Below are 17910 nucleotides of genomic sequence, written 5' to 3'. Positions count from 1 at the left end.
TTTATTCTAAACTGTATGTAAAAGATGGAAATAGTGACAATAACTTCATTGGTCAGCTTGAAAAGGCATTCTAAGGAGCTTCGAAAGAAAAGTGTCTGGACTTCTTTAAATGGCTTGAAGACGTTTCACCTCTCATCCGAGAAGCTTCTTCAGTTCTAGGGTCAAATGGTGGTGAGTCCCTGATTTAAGCCCTGTGGAAGTGTCCCCCAATAGGGACAATGGACTCCCTAATGATCCTCTACCTAATCACACGAGCCAAGGTGTGAAAACAGGTATGGGTCACAATCAGCCAGGGTTTCAGGTGAGCTCATTGTGAAACATAGCCACACCCCTATCATGTGATTTCCTGAGGTCAAATCTGGGATTCTCCACCATTTGACCATAGAACTGAAGTAGCTTCTCGGATGAGCTCCTTGGACTGTGATGACCTGGATGACTGAGAACCTTCACAGACAACTTGTAAAGGCATGTGTAGTTTTTTGGGGGTGGATATGACTAAAAAACAAGGATAGCAGTTTAATCTATCTAGGGACTTAATCAGTTATGTTTTACTCTAAATCAGAGCATAATTTACACAAAGAATATGATGTTCCACTTAATAACATTTAAAACTAGTGACTAAAGCCAAAATCTAATCAGAAAAAAGCTCAGTAAGGTCAGATATTGAGGCAGATGCGGCTCATTTTTCCATAATTGACAAATTAGCTAGCAGCTAAATCTGGTAAAAAAAAGCATATATAATTTTGTAAGTGGTCACTGAAAGAAATCACTGAAACTTATTACAAAATCTCTTCTTTATTTCACCCAAATAAAGTGGTATGACATTTGCTACGCTTTCACTCTCAAACTTACATTTTTTTGTCTGGGACTTGAAGCATTTCTGGTGTCATTTGTTGTTCCATGTGGATGAAGAAAACAGATAAATTAAGCAGGAGGCAGTAAAAAGGAAGAATGTAATTTAAAATGATGCAGTGAGCGCTTGAGACAAACAAATAAATTAAAACAAAATTTCACAGAAATTAAAATCTATTCCATTTATACAGCAGCGGCTCAGAGACTAAAATAAAAGACAAATATAATTAGTGAAAGCACACAGGCTGAGTGGAGAGCCTTATCTTTGTTTTTAAAAAAAATAGTGGCGTGGTTGGCCAGCTGTCTTGGGATATTAAGATTTTAAGAACAAATAAAAGGAAAGCGGGTATGATCTACCTGCATTTGAGTTCATATCCTGGTCAGAACTTTTATTCTGCAGAGACTAAATTCAGACTGAGTTGAGAGATGAGGGTTAATCCTGCATACTGAACATTTTGGGCTTCTATTTACTCAAACATCCAGCCATCCAATTTTCCACTGCTCATTTGAGTCCAGGTCATGGTGGCAGCTGTCTAAGCAAAGATTTCAGCTCGCCCAAGGAGGAGAGATGTTTCCGAGCCAGCTGTGAGACATTAACTCTCCAGGGTCTGCCCACGAGTCTCCATCACCTGAACCACCCCGACTGGTTCCTTTCAATGCAAAGGAGCAGCGACTCTGCTCTGAGCCTGTTGCTAATGACTAGGCTCCTCATCCCATCTCTAAGACTGAGCACAGACACCCTTCAGAGGAAGCTCAGTTCTGCCACTTTAGTCTTGTTCTTTCTATTTCCAGTTAAATAAACATTTTTAATTAAGGTAATACAGCCTCTTTCCTTTAAGTTCCTGTAAGTGAACCACTTATGCTTAAATAAATAGTCACACCCCAAAGGCCCATTTTGAGCCAAGGAAAAAAAACATTTTTTACCCAGATGTTTTTTTTCTGCATGTGCCTCCAGAGCAGTTACAGTGGCCTTTGGCACACTCTAGGAACTGGGACTCAGAAAACCCAGTCTCACTGGACCTCCTGTTATGGGGTAATTCCATCATGGCCGCTAACTTTGTCTCATCTGCTTTCCCCTTGATAGTTTTTGTCCTGAAGTCTTCGCCATCAATATAAGTGTATTTACTAAATGTCTAAATGTAAGCGAAACGTTAGCTCACTTACTGTACTAAAGATATAATGTTTTAAAAAGCAGTTTTTCAATGTAAGGCTTTGCGGGGGGCCTCCCATGTGAAATGCCTATTAAAATTAATTTAGCTACTTCCCTCACCAAGACACGTCTTCCTATATGATTGCTTTTCATGTGATAAAGCATGGTAGGCAGCTGCTTCTGGATAGTTTCTCTCTGCTCTCTTGCATTTTGTTGATACTTTCAGCTTTAAAATCACTTCAGCAGTGAATATGTTAAAATGCTGTGAATATAATACGAGCGATACTGAGAGTAAAGAATTCAAGAGCGGCAGCTATCTAACCGTACATCCACTGCAGCGAAGCCTTCTTTTTTCTCCTCCCGTTCTGTTCCTCTCGCAGCTTCTCCCTGTCCTCCTTTCCATTTCCATCCTCAGAAATCCCATTAGCGGCAACAGTACACTCTATAATGGATATATGTCAAGTCGCTGGCACCAATACTTGTTTCCCTTGCTGAGGTGAGAGATATCATGCACCAGACTGCTGGAGAAAAATAAAAGATAAAGTAATGTTATTTTTTGGGGGGGAAACAGCTTCACCTCTATAGATGTTTGTTTGTTTTCTGGAACTTTCAGTCATATCACAAGATTTTCTTAGCAGACAGAGTTTCTGTTGGTGTCAATGTTTACAACCATTGCCCATTTAATATCAATGAGAGATGAATAAACAATAGAATTGGTCTGATCGTACGTTTCTGGTGGCCTGATAAATCAGTCACACTAGAGTAAAAGTGGGACGTCGATCTCCTTGCCATTGATGGTTGAACTGTGGGCGACCACTTTCGATCACAAGATGATATCAGAGACAAGAGGCAGCCTGTCTCCAAACAATCCCAGTCCCGTTCAGACTGATTGCAATCATTCTCAGACATGATGGTGAAGGAAGACTGGCAAATAACACAGACAGTTCAGTCTGACTCAAGTTCCACCATTAAGCACAACTCACCTGAGATGTGTCTTTTTGTAAAGAGCGATTCGAATCACCTGGTTGCCACCTTGTTCTTGTTGTATTCCTGTATGAAAACATGGTTGCTGATTATGTCGCTATTTTTTTTTTTTTTTTTTTTGGAGGGAATTCAGAATTTCTGTTTCAAATCGATGACATTCCGGTTGTAGTTAATGTGAATTTCTGTTTGATGAGAATTTGAAACACATTTGCAATTTCTCTTGATCTATCACAAACAGATGGCACATAGTTGCCAACTCGACATCATTCAATCATAAACTAATAACAGGCTGACTTTGTCTCACTGGACTTTTCTTCGCATCTTGACACACCAATGTTGCTTTGAAGACAGCAGCTGACAGAGTTGTCACTGACCTGGTCCCTGTCTTCAAAGGCAATGAGACAACAAATTCATTGCACGAGCTCTTAAAAATTTGGTTGGTCTCCAAGCGAAGTTTTCTCTAGTGTGACTTTAGCACAACATTCGTGATTCCTTCAAGTTACGCTTTGGTCTCTAATAAACCCAAAGCCTGTCTCTCTAGACTGTGTGAATCATACAGTCACTGAATGTCTGTTGCTGTTTAGTGCTGTCTTCACAAGGGAAATGGCTTTATTTAAGCTTTATAGCTGAAAACAACCTGCTCTAAGAAATGGCAATGAGGATACTGGTGAGACTGAACAAGAACGTTATAGATGAGCGTTACCACAAGAAACTACGAGCTGAAAGGCGCTAAACATTTTATAAACTGATTAGAATATTATCGTTCTAATTTTTTCATTTTAAAAATGAGATGGCTGATTAAATTCTGGTTTCATAACTGGTTGGAAATAGTACATATAGCAGTTATTGTAGAAAGACGTTTTCACAGCTTGCCCAGGGCCTGCCTTTTGCAAATTTCTCTTTTTCAGTAGTGTCAGTGTCTATCTATCTTGTGGCATATATTATAACCAGCTGCAGATCTCAGATCATCTTTTCCAAAATATTTAGAGCAGATGCCATCACTTCAGCGTGAAATCAACAAAGTGCACTCTCTAGATTTAGTGTTTGTCTATTCAGGCCCTGTGTGGAAACATGGTGGCACAACATTGCACTCTCTGGGGAGAAGACCCTTCCTTTGTAATCATGAGTGGCTTCCTCTTGCTCACCCATACTAAACCTGAAACCACAGAGCTCTCTACAGATTACACTTTCCAATGTATCCCCTGCGTACTGATGTTAATTACATTGATGAAAGATAAATGTGCTGTACTTGTATCTTACATCTTGCATTACCATTTTTCTTCTGGTGATATACATAAGCGACGTCCGCGCTTCCCTTGCGCCGAACCCCTTTGATCTTGCCGAGGCCAACAGGGCAGACGTTGGAGTCGGTTGTCATTCCAAACAGTAAACAAGAGGCCTGCTGAGGTGCCCGTTTCATGCTGTGAGGACACCGAGGCAGAGACAAACATGATCTGATAGTGTTGCCTTCTGTTTTTTGTAATAAATAAAGATGGCACCATTTACTGGTTGCTATAGAAAAGAAGGCGCTGTGTGGTGACCAAAAAACAGAGCAAGCAAGGAAGAAGTGGAAGACATTTATTTTGCTGTTGGGAAGACAAAGTTTGAACAGAAAGCAGGATTTGAGCCGCGATATTGCACCACAGGTTGTGACGTTTTACAATGTGGTTATTTTAGCGTTTAGTTTATTGACTTTTATAGTGAAACATTCGTGAGAAGAAAAAGCTAATTTACACTCTGTTCTGGACTCTATTACCTTTGTGTCACCAACAAATAAGGAAGTCCTGATCTAAAATTCGATAGAAGGAAGAGCTCTTAGGATTACAAAGCTAGTGAAAGCTGATTAGAACAGGATGGCACCGCTTTCCTATCCCATCAGGTGCTAGCCCAGCACAGTAAGGAGCAGTTAAGCATTAGCTTAGCAAAGCAAAACAAACCCAGCAGTCTATTTTCCCCAAAGGAGAGAGTCGAGCTAAGGCAAGCAGAAACACGGTATTTCCAACTCAGTTTGTGGAGTGTGCCGCATAAGTTCCAGGAAGTCATTAAATGGAAAGGTGAGAGAGCATTTAACTGACACATTGTTAAAATGTCGATGGCATGTTTAATCACCGTTTCGTGTGACTGCGATGCCTGAGCACTGACAGATGACAGGAGCCATATGTTTGGCAAATGATTTAAGGAGCTCTCTCTGTGCTATCAGTAGACATTAGAATCAGTCCAATGGTGTCAGCATAATCTCACACACAGTACAGGAGGAGTCAATGCACTGCTCATTCTTTGTGTACAAAAAACACTGTCATTTCTAGTTATTTCAGAAGTCTATCTTAATTTAAATTACAATTACATTAAGTAGTGATAATCTAATACATCATTGATCACTGCAGATCTTTCAACTTGCTGCCTCACATCAAGCTGAGAGGCCAAGATGAGCCACAAAGCAGCAGAGATATTAACTTGATTAACTTGAAGCAGCTCTATCAGGAAGGGTAGGATTCAAGTACTTTATTGTTTCTTCTTTCTAAAATGAGAAGGAACAAACAATTCCAATGTGAGGATACTTTGAATATCGAGGATTACTAAAGGGATAAATGTGAAGAAAGGCGATAACCAGAGCTGAACAATTTTAAGTTTAACCTGAGATTCTGGTGTTTCGGGCAAAATAAATTTATATTTAAAAATCGATTCAGGATTTTAATGAATCGATATCATGTTATTCAAGCTAGAATCGATTTTAATCATCAAAACCCACCCCTAATTCATACTACACCAAAGCAAAGGTAATTAAGTAATTAAGCAATAGATACGGATTTAAATAACGGTGACGTTCTCGTTTTTTCACAGTATATGATACAAAACATTGTATTTTATAATTACAGGAAAGTCTGGGCAATGAAATACCAGAACTTTTTCTGTAATTTTACACCATATTTCTTACGGATTTAACCTCCTACGACCTGGCGTCCACATATGTGGACATCACATTTTGGGTTGTATAGACAAAAATATTCAATTTTACTCTACAAGGGCCTGATGTGCACCTTCAAACATTATACTGCCACCGTTCTCTTGAAATTTAAAATGAATGTCCTCTTATGTTCATCTCATTTATCTCAGAAACAAAACTCGGGTAAAAAGAAAAATCTGGTAATTTTTGTTTTTACAAGTCAGTTAAACTTGTTTACACTGAGAGAAACATATTTTAAGTGGTCCAGCCTAAAAAAATATACTGTATGTGGTCTATAATGTAAGATGAGTCTGACATTCCCGGTGTAAGATCCCAGTCTGCGATGGAACCCTTTCTGCATAATAGTTTTGACATGCTACCTGCCCATCTAGGCTCCAGGCCCTCACTTTTCACCTTGTTGCAACAGAATATAATTCGTTTTTAATGATGTCTTCTAATTCTCCACCCGCATCACCAAGGACACAGTGTTTCATTTAGTTTTCGTGTGGGAAATCGCAGCAGTGAAGGTGACGGTGTTGTCAGGCGCACAGTAGACACCACAGCGCTGCTCACACTCTGCCGTCTCTGGACACCTCACCCCGGCAAAACTCCACCACCTGCACATATGGATTGTGTAAATTAGCAAAGTCTGGAAACAAAGCTGCTGACAGCTCTGACAGCAAAATGAACACACTCCATGCCCCGATACTGCAGGCCAAGTTCACAATAGCAAAACTCTAATTAATAAATAAATAAAGTTCACATATCATAGTTCCTCACATCTCAGGGGGCCTGATAGCACCGAGTGTTGCAATCATTCTGGAAAGTTGTAAAGCAGTCAGTTTAGTTGCTATAAACATAAATATTTCTGTGACACTCATGCGTAATGCTGCATGATTGATGCACTGGCACAGATGACTATGTGTGGACTGTGATGTATAAATGGAAGATTGCCTGGAGGTGTGCGTACACACGGTTTTATAAATCGAATTACCTTATTTATGCACATTATTTTCAGCATTTCTGCGTGTACACTTTTAGTATGGATCTTATGCACAGCTTTACAAATAAGGCTGCTGGTTTTTCCCTGTATTTCCATCATCAACCTGGAGTTTTGTGCTAATAGTCTTTTTGGATAGCACCTACTTTTTTGCCTGACACACCTCCCATGCAGGTTTGCTTTCCTACTGAGTTGCCTGCACATTCAGTCATGAAAAACTGGGGATTCTGAAGTCTTCATCTTTTCCTAAAACAGTCTGTCTTTTACAGGTGTAAGCTCATAGGTATCCATTTTTTTTTTTAAATTAACTAAAATAGCATCCAACCCTAGATGTGAGAACAGATCCTCTGACATCAACTTGCATCTGTTGATCCTCAGTGGCAATGTTAGGCTATATAATATTTTTTTCTATGGCCACTTTGTCAGATTAGGACAAAGGAGTTGTAGAGTCACAGAAATCTGTCCTTTTCATGACTGACAGTCATGACAGACTACATGTTGCTCCCCGATCAGCCAGTCTCACTGGCTTTTGCAACAATGGCGTGTGTGATACTGGGTGTCTTGTTCATTTCACACTTTTATCTTGCTAAACTCATTCCTCTTTTGCTTTGCCGTTGTTGCATTGATGCAGCGCTTGGCAGTAAAGAAAGACTCACTGGCCAGTGCTTCTCTTGATCAACCTCACAGAAGAGAAGGAAATGTCACGTGGGAGACGATATAAAAGTGGCCTTCAGGGGGCGACTGCAATAAGACTTGCAGTTGTATTGAAGCCTATGGGACAACGGCCCTTGGCTCCGTTTCTCTCCCGGTAAACACATTCCTGATTAATTTATTATCTCATTAGCTGGATTCAGGTCTTTTTTTATTTCAGTAATTATTAGAGTCAGAAAGGAGGATTATTCTTGCTCATTTGCTAACAATGGCAACAGAGAAACTTTTAGCTTGGGGCTTCGCAGCAGGAATTCACTGACTGGTTGTGACGTTCATATTCTAAAAGTTTCACGTGCTAGCATTTCTGTAAGGATATTGTGTAGCAACTTAGATGCAGCATTAGTTTTTTTTGCCCACTGTGACACGCTTTTTAAGAAGATACATTTGTAACTCCACCCATTTTAATTTACAGCCCCTGTGTCTGGATATAACTGAGTTTATTTTGTATGGTCTGAACCATACCAACCAGACAGAGCATACTGGATTGCACACAATATTTTAACAGCTCCAATTAAACCTCTGCTCTGTGAGAAAGCACACTTGTTGGCCACAAACACACAGGTGAGCAGATTCATTGTGTGGCAGGAAAAAAAAAAAAAGTGCTCCAGTCTTGTATACTTTGATGTCCCTCATGACACGATGATACTGGCCCCAAAATATCCAGTTTGCACATACGTACTCCAAATGTGACTTAGCACTCAAATGTTTAGGATATAAATTTCCTTCCTCATGTGCTGCACTGATGTGAATCAGAATCAGAACTTGCTGTTAATCACTGCAAGTAAGAGAATGGTCACTTAGATCAGATGTGTTTTTAGGCTCTTTTAAAAGGAGGACATCATTTGACAACGATGCTTTGCTATTTAAAGGGAAAAACGTTTCACACAGGTCGTCTTTGTATATATGCTGATATCTTAGTGTAGTGATTGGAAGGTTTTCCTACAGGTTCATGTCACAGATTGTGTGTTTCGGGGCAAACATTGATGGCATTACTGTAAAGGCAAGCGATTCTTTCTTATTCAACGCTAACTTGAAATACTTATTTACAGTAAAAAGTGGAAAAGTGTGTTTATGTGCAAGGACTGAGGTCTGTGTGTGTGCGTACAGTTTGTGTGCAATGCAGCACAGACTCAGCAGCTCTGTAAGGTTAATAACAGTTTCCCCTAGAAGGTTCCTCTTCTTCTTTCTGCTTTGCACCTCTTCCAATCAGTTGCTTTAAAACTAGGAAAAAATTCTATCATCTATTGATGCAGTCCTTCTCTGCTCGCGCCCTCACCCTCCAGTGCCTTTCACAAAATAAAATTGTGTGGTATCTCCTCTTTTTGACCCTTCATTTGGCAGACAAATGGGAAGAAATGTAAGCTTGTGCCTCTCTCCCCTGCTGTTTTGTTCTATTTTCTAATGTCAGTCTTTTTCTCCTCAAACCTTTACCCTTGTACAGATACTAAAGGTTTTTATTGATCTCCCATGAACCCCTTCTGACTTCAGCCTGATCCTTAAAGCTAAGCCTTTTCATGAAACACTGCACATTTAGTGTCCCACACACTCCAAGGTCACTGGAATTGTGTAGGGAGAAAGGCAGAGGAGTTTTTGTAGAGGCTGTTTTTAAAAAATATATATATATATTAAAGGTGCCCTGTACAGTTTTCTTGTAAACAAAAAAGAAAGTTTCTACTTACGGTCAGTATTACTGAATGCTTCTGTTCTGGAAGTTTAATAAAGGTATACATCATGGATTCCAAAATCAGTGATTTTAAGCAAAGATACTTTTTTAATTTGATAAATATTTTGGATTTGTTTAATACATTTAAGAAGTATTCAGTCTCCAAATGATGTTCATGGATTACAGCAAAAATGTGGCTTCTGTTTCTCTTTTGCACACAGACACATAAGTTTGCGAAACTCGTTCTGAGGCTTCACGTGCCTCTGTAAATGTTTTAAGGAGCTGAGGTGAAGTGACTGTGCAGGAAGGTCTTTGAAAATCAGCACTCCTTGGTCTTCTTTGGTTCTCAGGCGGTGCAGTAGGAATCTTTCTACGCAAACATGCAGAGGCCTGAAGGATCAAGCACTGCTTGGAGTTCAGCGCAGCTCTCCAGCTCTAGAGCAGCAAATACTGCCAGACTTAAATATTCCCACTACCTCCTGCTTGTCTCCTGTCATATAGTACCACATTCTGTTTACTACCACAAATCTAAAACTGAATTCATCAGCAAAAATAACTTTTTTTCCAGTCATCCACTGCGAAGTGCTGATTTGTGTTCTCTCCTGAGAAGTGGTTTAGACGCATTCCTCATCCTCTGGGACCACAGTGTTGTTTTGACAGGATTTTTACTTGTTAGAGTTTTTGTCTCTTGATTTAGCTAATTACATATCTGCTGTAAAGTTGCTGTAGCATCTTTTAACAAAGCAGATATAGAGATTTACACTTCTGGATACAAGTGATTTCCATAAAGCATGTTAGAGTGCCGTGCACTGACTCCCGGAGGAACCATGTGTCGTGCTGTGATTTGATGCTGAGAAATCCCTTCTTTGCTGAGAACAACAGTTTGACTTCTGACATGTTGAGGGGCCCACTATCTCCATGCTGCTTAGTAAGCAATGTTTGGCTGGAAATGTGAAGACACATATTTATACCAGGTAAACAATGGCTGCTATTTGATTTATATGGAAAAGCCTCTCAGTTTTTATCCAAAAGATACTTCAGTGGACGGGATACAACTCAAGGGAATCTGACTTTTTATTTGGTTTGCTCCACTGATGAGATTACACTTTACTACTGACATAGAATCAGTGTACCAACCTTAATAGTTCCTTTTTTTATGTTTGTTTACATTGTTTCCTTTATTTCCACACCGAAAATCTGTCATATTTTCTATGGGGTTCTAGACAATTTGACTTCACACGTTTTCTTCCTCATGAAATCTCTGTATCCGATTCACTAATATTTATTCATTTAAGTGGTGTTTTTAAAGATTCAGAGCTGGAAGCAAGATACAAGAAGTGTGGCCTTGTAGGTCAGCAACAAAAGCCAGTGGGATTTGTGTGTAGCCTTTTGATTTAATGCAGAAATATGCAATTTTTTTTAAGTTAATGATATTTACGGGTTTTCTTCAGCAAGAAAATCTCAACACACTGAAACTTTTAGGATTTTTGAACTGCAAAGGCAGTTGGAAAAAGCTATACGAGCTACCACATGTATGGTACGTATGCACCAGTCAGGCACGACATTTAACCACCTGCCTAACATTCCCAGCAGAACATTTCCCAAAGCATCTTCCATTTTTCCATTATCCAGTTCTAATGCTCACCTGCCCATTGTTGGCACTTTAAGTGGTGGACGGGGGTCAGCACGGGCACCCTGACCGGTCTGCAGCCCCATATGCAACGATTTGTGATTCACTGTAAATTCTGACACCTGTCTATCACAACTTTTCTGCAATTTGAGCTCATCTCTTGGACAGGACCATACGGGCCAGCCTTTATTCCCCTCGGTGATCTTTAGCCCCCCCATGATCCTTTTGCTGGTTCATTGTTCCTTCCTTGGACTTTTGATAGATATTGACCACTGCAGGCTGGGAACACCCAACAGAGCTGCAGTCAAATCTAATACATCTGTTTGAACAACCTTGTTCACTTGTTCCCTGATATATCCCACCATCCAACAGTATTCACTTCACCTGTCAGCAGACATAATGTTATGCCTGATTGGTGTATATGTACATGTCATTGTCACTGCCATTGAGCTTGTGTGTTTAGCTTGATCATGTTGAAAGTCCATGACAACTTCTGTAGTCTATTGTTAGAAAATGTCTTCTCTGAGACACAAAAAGCTTAGAAATTCACACTTATGTCATAATGTAAAAGAAAACATGAAGAAATGGGTTTATTTCAGGCATCTAACCAAATAACAGATGGTGGAAAAGTGTGCAAATGCGAAGTCATTGTCGGGTTTAGGATTTGAAGCACTCTGTTGTGTGTTTGTCTTTGAAGAGTCTTTCTACTCCGCTTTTCTACTCTTCCAGTCATTGTGTTGAGGTTTTACCAAATTTGGTCAGACAATGGCCCTACGTCATAAACAACCCCTGTTGTTTCTGATAGTGTATCAGTTTGAAATATTCATTGGCCATTCTCTCACTCTATCTCACAACTGTCCTCAGGGGAACAAATCACTAATGATCCCTTTTTTTCAGCCCAGTTCACTGCACTGTAATACTGCTTTCAGCTCCCGTTGCTAGAGTAATCCTAGTAAACAACCATACTCCATTTGTCCCAACATCACCTACACGAAACCTCAGAATCAGGCTGATGGATGTCGATAATTCTAATGAAAATTCGTCCCTACTTGGTTTATTTTGTATCCATTATGTGAGGAGTCAATTTTTAAAAATTAATATTATTATAGCATTATTCCTGATGCTGATGGTGTTCTCACAGTAGATTGTATTTTTAGAGAAGTGTAGCATTTTTGAGGATGATGAATTCTTTCACTCCAGGTTATATCTCTTAGTGAGTTCAACCGGTTGAGGGGTTAAGGCAAGGATGTCAAACTCGTTTTACATCGTGGGGCGCACAAAGGCTACTTTGATCTTAAGTGAAACTACTACTACCCTTGCCCCAACCGTCCCATAGTTATGAAATATAAATTTAAAATTTAAAAAATGCCCATTTTATTTAAATTATTTTGGTGTAGTATGAATAGGAATTGACGGCAGGGGGAAAGCTGTGTGACCTATGAAAATGAAAAGTCTGGGCACTTTTTCACATTTCCAAGACCTGTTCAGTGGCCAGACTAGAGCCTTTGCCTGTTCAATTCTGGCCCCCGGGCCAGGTTAAGGGTTCATAGCATTCGAAGCATTACTTGATACTGCCTATCTAACTGATACTAATTCTATGCATAAGGGCTTCCAAAATCACCAGTGTGAACGCATAACACAGTACTCACGATTATAACGATGTGAATTATTCAGTGATCATTGAACTATAGAAAATATCAGTCAAACAAGAGTGTAAGAGTTACTTTCCCCTGACACATCGGAGCGTCTGCTGCTCTGACCTCAGAGAGTCTTGGCAATACCGACTCCCATCAAAAATGTATTTTATTGATCCAAACCTTGTGTCACGAAAGTATCAGTGTCAGCTTGATGGTTAGACTCCATGTGTTCTGGGACTGCAGTTGCCCCATGACGTGCACCTCTTCTTATAAAACCCTCTCACATGGGTGTTCATATGGAGCTGCGCTTTCATCCCCCCTGCAGTCCTCGGAGGGCCTGCGTGTGCTCTGGCACTGTGCGTTTTAGCAGATCACTTTGTGCAGCAGCTCGAGTTACACGGAGCTTCGGAGTGCTCATGAGTATCTCTTTCACAGCTGTATTGTTGAACAGCTCAGTAAGCTCAGTGTGTTTGAAGGGGCTTTACACAGATTCAGTGGGAAAGCCATGAAGAAGGATTCGCTGACACACAAACACATTTGCAACAGTGCGCCTTCCCACAGTCCTACCACTGAGAGGTCCACAGTTGGAGGTGTTGTGGTACAGAATGCGGGAGCTGCGTGATGCTCAAAGCATCAGTGCATCCTCCACCTCACTATCATCCTCCTCTCTGGTTTTTCAGCTGGTTTTTTTTCTTTGTAGATCTGTCTCTCGGCATCACTTTCTGCACAGTCTTCACAGAAATCTCATCTCGCTTAAACGCACACAGACTCTCTTGTGTACATGCACACAATAACAAGCAGATATTCAAATAGGTCCAGACACACACTTACATATGCAGACACACATTATTCAGCTAATGTCTGTGTCTGTGAGAGCCTCTGGTTAATAACTGTTTGTTCTCCTTTGCAGATGCTGGCTCAGGATCAGGAGACGATGGTAAGATTACTCACCTCTTCCTCCTCCACCTCCTCTAACTCCTCACATACTGCTTTTTAATATGCTGCTCTCTACCCGCTGTGTTCCACAGCACTGTATTTATTATTGAGTATGAGGGGCTGACTTCAATGTATTTTAATTTCATAATATGATAAACCAATTAAAAACATGTTCTCTTAACATCATTAGCTTCACTTATTATTTTATTCATGCTAACGTTTAATCTAATTGAATTCATGTACTAAAGCAAAACTTTATTTATAAAGCATATTTCATACCAGACAATTTGCTACACAAATGCACTAGCATCAAGACTGTAGCATGAGTATATACATAGATTAAATTAATAGAGAGATAAAACCAAGTGAATTAATAACATCTAAAGATGCAATAGTCAGCTGGTCTGGGATTATAAGCCAATGCACAACACACGCACAGTGGCATATGCAAATACTTATACACACACACACACTCACAGCCACATGCTCACATGTTGTTGGCATGGAAATGCTTTGCTGCGAGTGACGACATCGTTCACCAGACTTCACTAAAATAGACTGGAGGAACACAAATAGACAAGAAAACTAAACACCTGAATAACGCTCACACAGGTGAACTGGACATTTTAAAGAAGCTAACAAAGGCAAAGTGGCTAGCAGGTCACTAGCAGCTCATATCTATCAAAATCCTTATGAAACTTCTGTCAGCGATGAAAACCAAACGAGAAAAAGCAACAGTAATATGTAAACATCATTAAAAGGCACAAAATTAATAAAATAGTAAATAAAAACCAACAATACAGCAATAAAAATGATTAATAAGACCGGGGACTGTGTGTTTTTTTTTTTTTGTTGTTTTTTTTAAGCAAAAGCCCAGAAATTACACAATTCACCTTTCTAATGTCACGCTGATTCATCTGACTACTTTTTTGTGCAAATTCGACATTGAAAGCCAAGATTTGCTGGAGAAAGTCCTCATTTAGCTTTGTGTGCCCGTCTTCACGAAGCCGAGTGAAAGGGCGGAATGGTGGCCTGGGCAGCATTGCAGCTGATAAACAGTGGAGCTTGGGGAGAGAGTGACAAGTGTGTGAGAGTTGATTGCAATAAGATTGAGATGAGCTTATAGCCATGAGTGACTTTTTTATGAATAACTTTTGTGTAACTAATCATATAAACCCCCACCGTATTAATAACGTGTCTTTGAGCTAAGTCTCTAATTTGTTGCTTAATTGACTAACAAGATTCAACTCTAACATCAGCACAGACAGTAGTCAGGCTCGTCTGTCAGAACACGTTTGTACCCATGCATATATTTACACTCCCCACTCTGCAGCCTCTCTATCCTCCCGTGTGTTTGCCCATGCAGTTACTTCATTAACTCCGATGCATGGAGCTTTCCCAAGCATATATGAGAGGGAGAGAGAGATTGAAAAAGAGATTAGTGCCCCCCAAAAAGACGGCAGATAGACGGATGAACAAGCGGAAATGAAACTGGTGCTAGGTCAACCAGAGAGAGAAAGCGAGAGAGGGAAAGACAGATAGAGAGGAAAGATGGGGGTGGACAAAGAAATGGCCTGGGGAAAGTCGCAAAATAGATAACAGAGCAGAGGAAACAGACGGCGAGTGGTGTAGAGATTGAGGGAGAGGAGGACAGACAGCCCTAAGAAGCAGGAGGAAGGAGGAGCAAAATGAAACATACATTTTTATGCATGTCCCGTGAACACAATGTGCTTACACTTGCATGGGATTAAAGGGAAAAATGGCACGGCCAGTACCATCGTGATTTGTTTGTAATGCCATGCATGCTCGGTCTATCTCTGAGCTCCGTTGTATAGACGATCACACTTCCTCGGGCTGTTTTTCGGCATTTCATTGCAAGACACCACCATAAAATCTGCAGTGAAAGAAAGCAGTCAGAGGGTTTCTTTTCCCTTAATGCTCTCGGTGCCTTACAAGAACCAAAATAGCACAGAAGAGAATTCAATAACAAAACCGAGAATTTTTAGTCCTATAACGCTAAGAACTCTGAATCTGAAAAGCTGCACTTCAGTGGAAATTGGAAGGAATAGCTTATGTTAGTTTGCTCTAATTTACAGAACTATTATTCCACCCAAACCCAGCGCTTGTTTACAGTAGTACATATATTATTTCTAGCCATAAAAGTCAGGTTAAAGGTGGCAAATGTTTTAGTTCACACGCCATTTACAGACCAATTTGATCAAGCTGGTTGGAACAGTAAACCACTGCATAATAATCCATAACGAAAAGTGTTTGGGTGCAAATTAGCACTTTCTGAAAACATTCACCTTTAATGAACCGTTTAATTACAAAAAAGACTAACAGCATGAGATGTCTCAAGAAAAAAAAAAGTGCAGTTTCAACAGTATGTTTTAGTTTTCCCAGCCAGCCTGCTGTCATTACCAAGACTCTTTGTAAAGAGAGTGGCTCTTTGGCTTCAGCACCTTATTGCTGCGCGGTATGGCAGGAATGGCTAATGTCTTTTTCAGTAAGAGGCTCTAACCTGACAGCAATTCAGAACTCTGGCTCAGGTTAAATTTACAGTTGAGGCAACCACTCAGATCCACTAATGCATTCTTACACAACACAAAGCTTCCTGGTGCAAAACACAGTGCAAAATCCCCAAAAAGTAATGCTCTCCTTCTGTGAGTTTTTAGACTTTTCAATGAGCCAAATTGGACCCCTTGCTGGTCCAGGTTCTAGCCTGCAGGTCATTTGTTTGACACCTCAGTTGACTAACGTTAGCCTGGAGTTGTGCTACAGGGCTTTAATCCGTTTTTCAAAAGCATTTCTCTTGCAATGCCATCAGAGACATACAGTGTTTGACAATTATATTGTCTGCAGTGAAAAATAACAGCCAGATCCTCCGACTTCTGGATTTTACTTATTAATTTACACATCCATTAAGCGCAGAGTCTGCCGACTTCTTTTACCTCATTCAGTAAGTGCATGTTTAAAATTAATTTTACTTGTGGTAAAATCAGTCTGCTTGAAAACATTAAAAGGTCAGCGAGTTTTCAACCAACACATCATGCAAATAATTTGTTAGACAGTTATTTATGTTAGTCTAAAGATGGAAAAATAAAAAAAATCTTACCGATGCTGTGTAACATCTGAATAACAAAAAAGGACTGATTTGTTGCAGTTGCAGTCACAGGAGATATGTACAAAGTGTTCTCGATCAGTGACACTTCATATTTAAATGCACTGGTCTGCGTCATCATCATGCAGGTAGCGAGAGGTGAATATTTGAACCCAGATTATGACCTTTTTTAGAACTAACCAGGTTGTTTTTGGTGCCTATAGCAAACCGAGCAGTGAGTGGAAGCTAAACAAACAGCAGTGTTCTGGCTGAGCAAACTCTAACTGTGGCCGGTGTATCAAGGTTTTAATGCCAAATGACACCTACTGACTATCTGCAGCTTTAAGCCAAAGAGCAGTGCTGTGACAGCAACAAACTGATGCAACTGCAGACTGAATAGTTTACTTATTTTACATGTTTTATCTAAAGTTTAAGTATCATAAAACAGAAAAATAATACTCCACATGCTTCATGTGTCCTTCAAAATAGTTACCCAACAGGACATCACTCCATAACATAGCACGACATACAGACTGCTACAGCGGGCTTTAAAAAGCTAATAAAAAATCTCATAAAATTCATGTGTCATCATGAAAAAAATAACAGTATCCCAGCCAAACCAACAGGAATGATTAGTGTAGCATCAGACGATCAAAAGGTGAAAGGTATAGAGTCATCGTTCACATATTTCTTTAAGTGAGACAGATTTTCTCTGAATATCCTCATGAAAGCTCATTATAAATGTTCACCTTCCAAGACCCCTGGGCGGTTTAAAGTAGAAGCCTGAGAATTGTCCTCACTCTCAAAATGTCAGATAAATCTGACGAATCGATCATTCAGGAGGAAAAGAGACAATTAAGAAAAAATAGCTCAAGGGTGGAGAGGGTATTTGCGCAGTAGAGGAGGAAGAAGGGAAAGAAGAGGGCAAGGACAGGAGGAGGAGAAACACAAACACACCCTATAAAGATAGAATCATAGCAGAGGTCACAATAGATGGAGAGATACAGTAGGAGAGATGGAGGGGAGGGAGGAGTGGGATCTGCCAGAGGTGGAAGAAGATGCTGGTGTTTTATGAGCAGGGGAGAAGGTTAAAGCAAGCGGTTGTAAAAGACGGCTTGGACTTGTAAGAAGTCAGCAGTAGAGAGCCATCTCAGTGAAAATCAAATATATTTTAATGGCCGATGATAAATCTACACACATAAAACTTGGGTCAGCCAGGAAGTTGCCAGTTTCAGTGTGTGTGTGTGTGTGTGTGTGTGTGTGTGTGTGTGTGTGTGTGTGTGTGTGTGTGTGTGTGTGTGTG

At 40.1% G+C, this 17910-nt stretch overlaps 1 protein-coding gene across 1 annotated transcript in view; it reads left to right on the top strand.

Moving 5' to 3' along the window:
• The window catches only part of tmeff2a (transmembrane protein with EGF-like and two follistatin-like domains 2a), a 134286-nt gene that overhangs the window by 55915 nt on the left and 60461 nt on the right, over positions 1 to 17910 (top strand). Inside the window, exon 4 of the mRNA XM_026145780.2 lies at positions 13482 to 13508. Within this exon, the coding sequence (XP_026001565.1) occupies positions 13482 to 13508 (27 nt within the window). The remainder of the gene's footprint in view (positions 1 to 13481; positions 13509 to 17910) is intronic.

Source organism: Astatotilapia calliptera, chromosome 16 (genome assembly GCF_964374335.1).
Source record: "Astatotilapia calliptera chromosome 16, fAstCal68.1, whole genome shotgun sequence".
Lineage (NCBI taxonomy): Eukaryota > Metazoa > Chordata > Actinopteri > Cichliformes > Cichlidae > Astatotilapia > Astatotilapia calliptera.
This window is presented reverse-complemented; position numbering and strand designations above follow the sequence as displayed.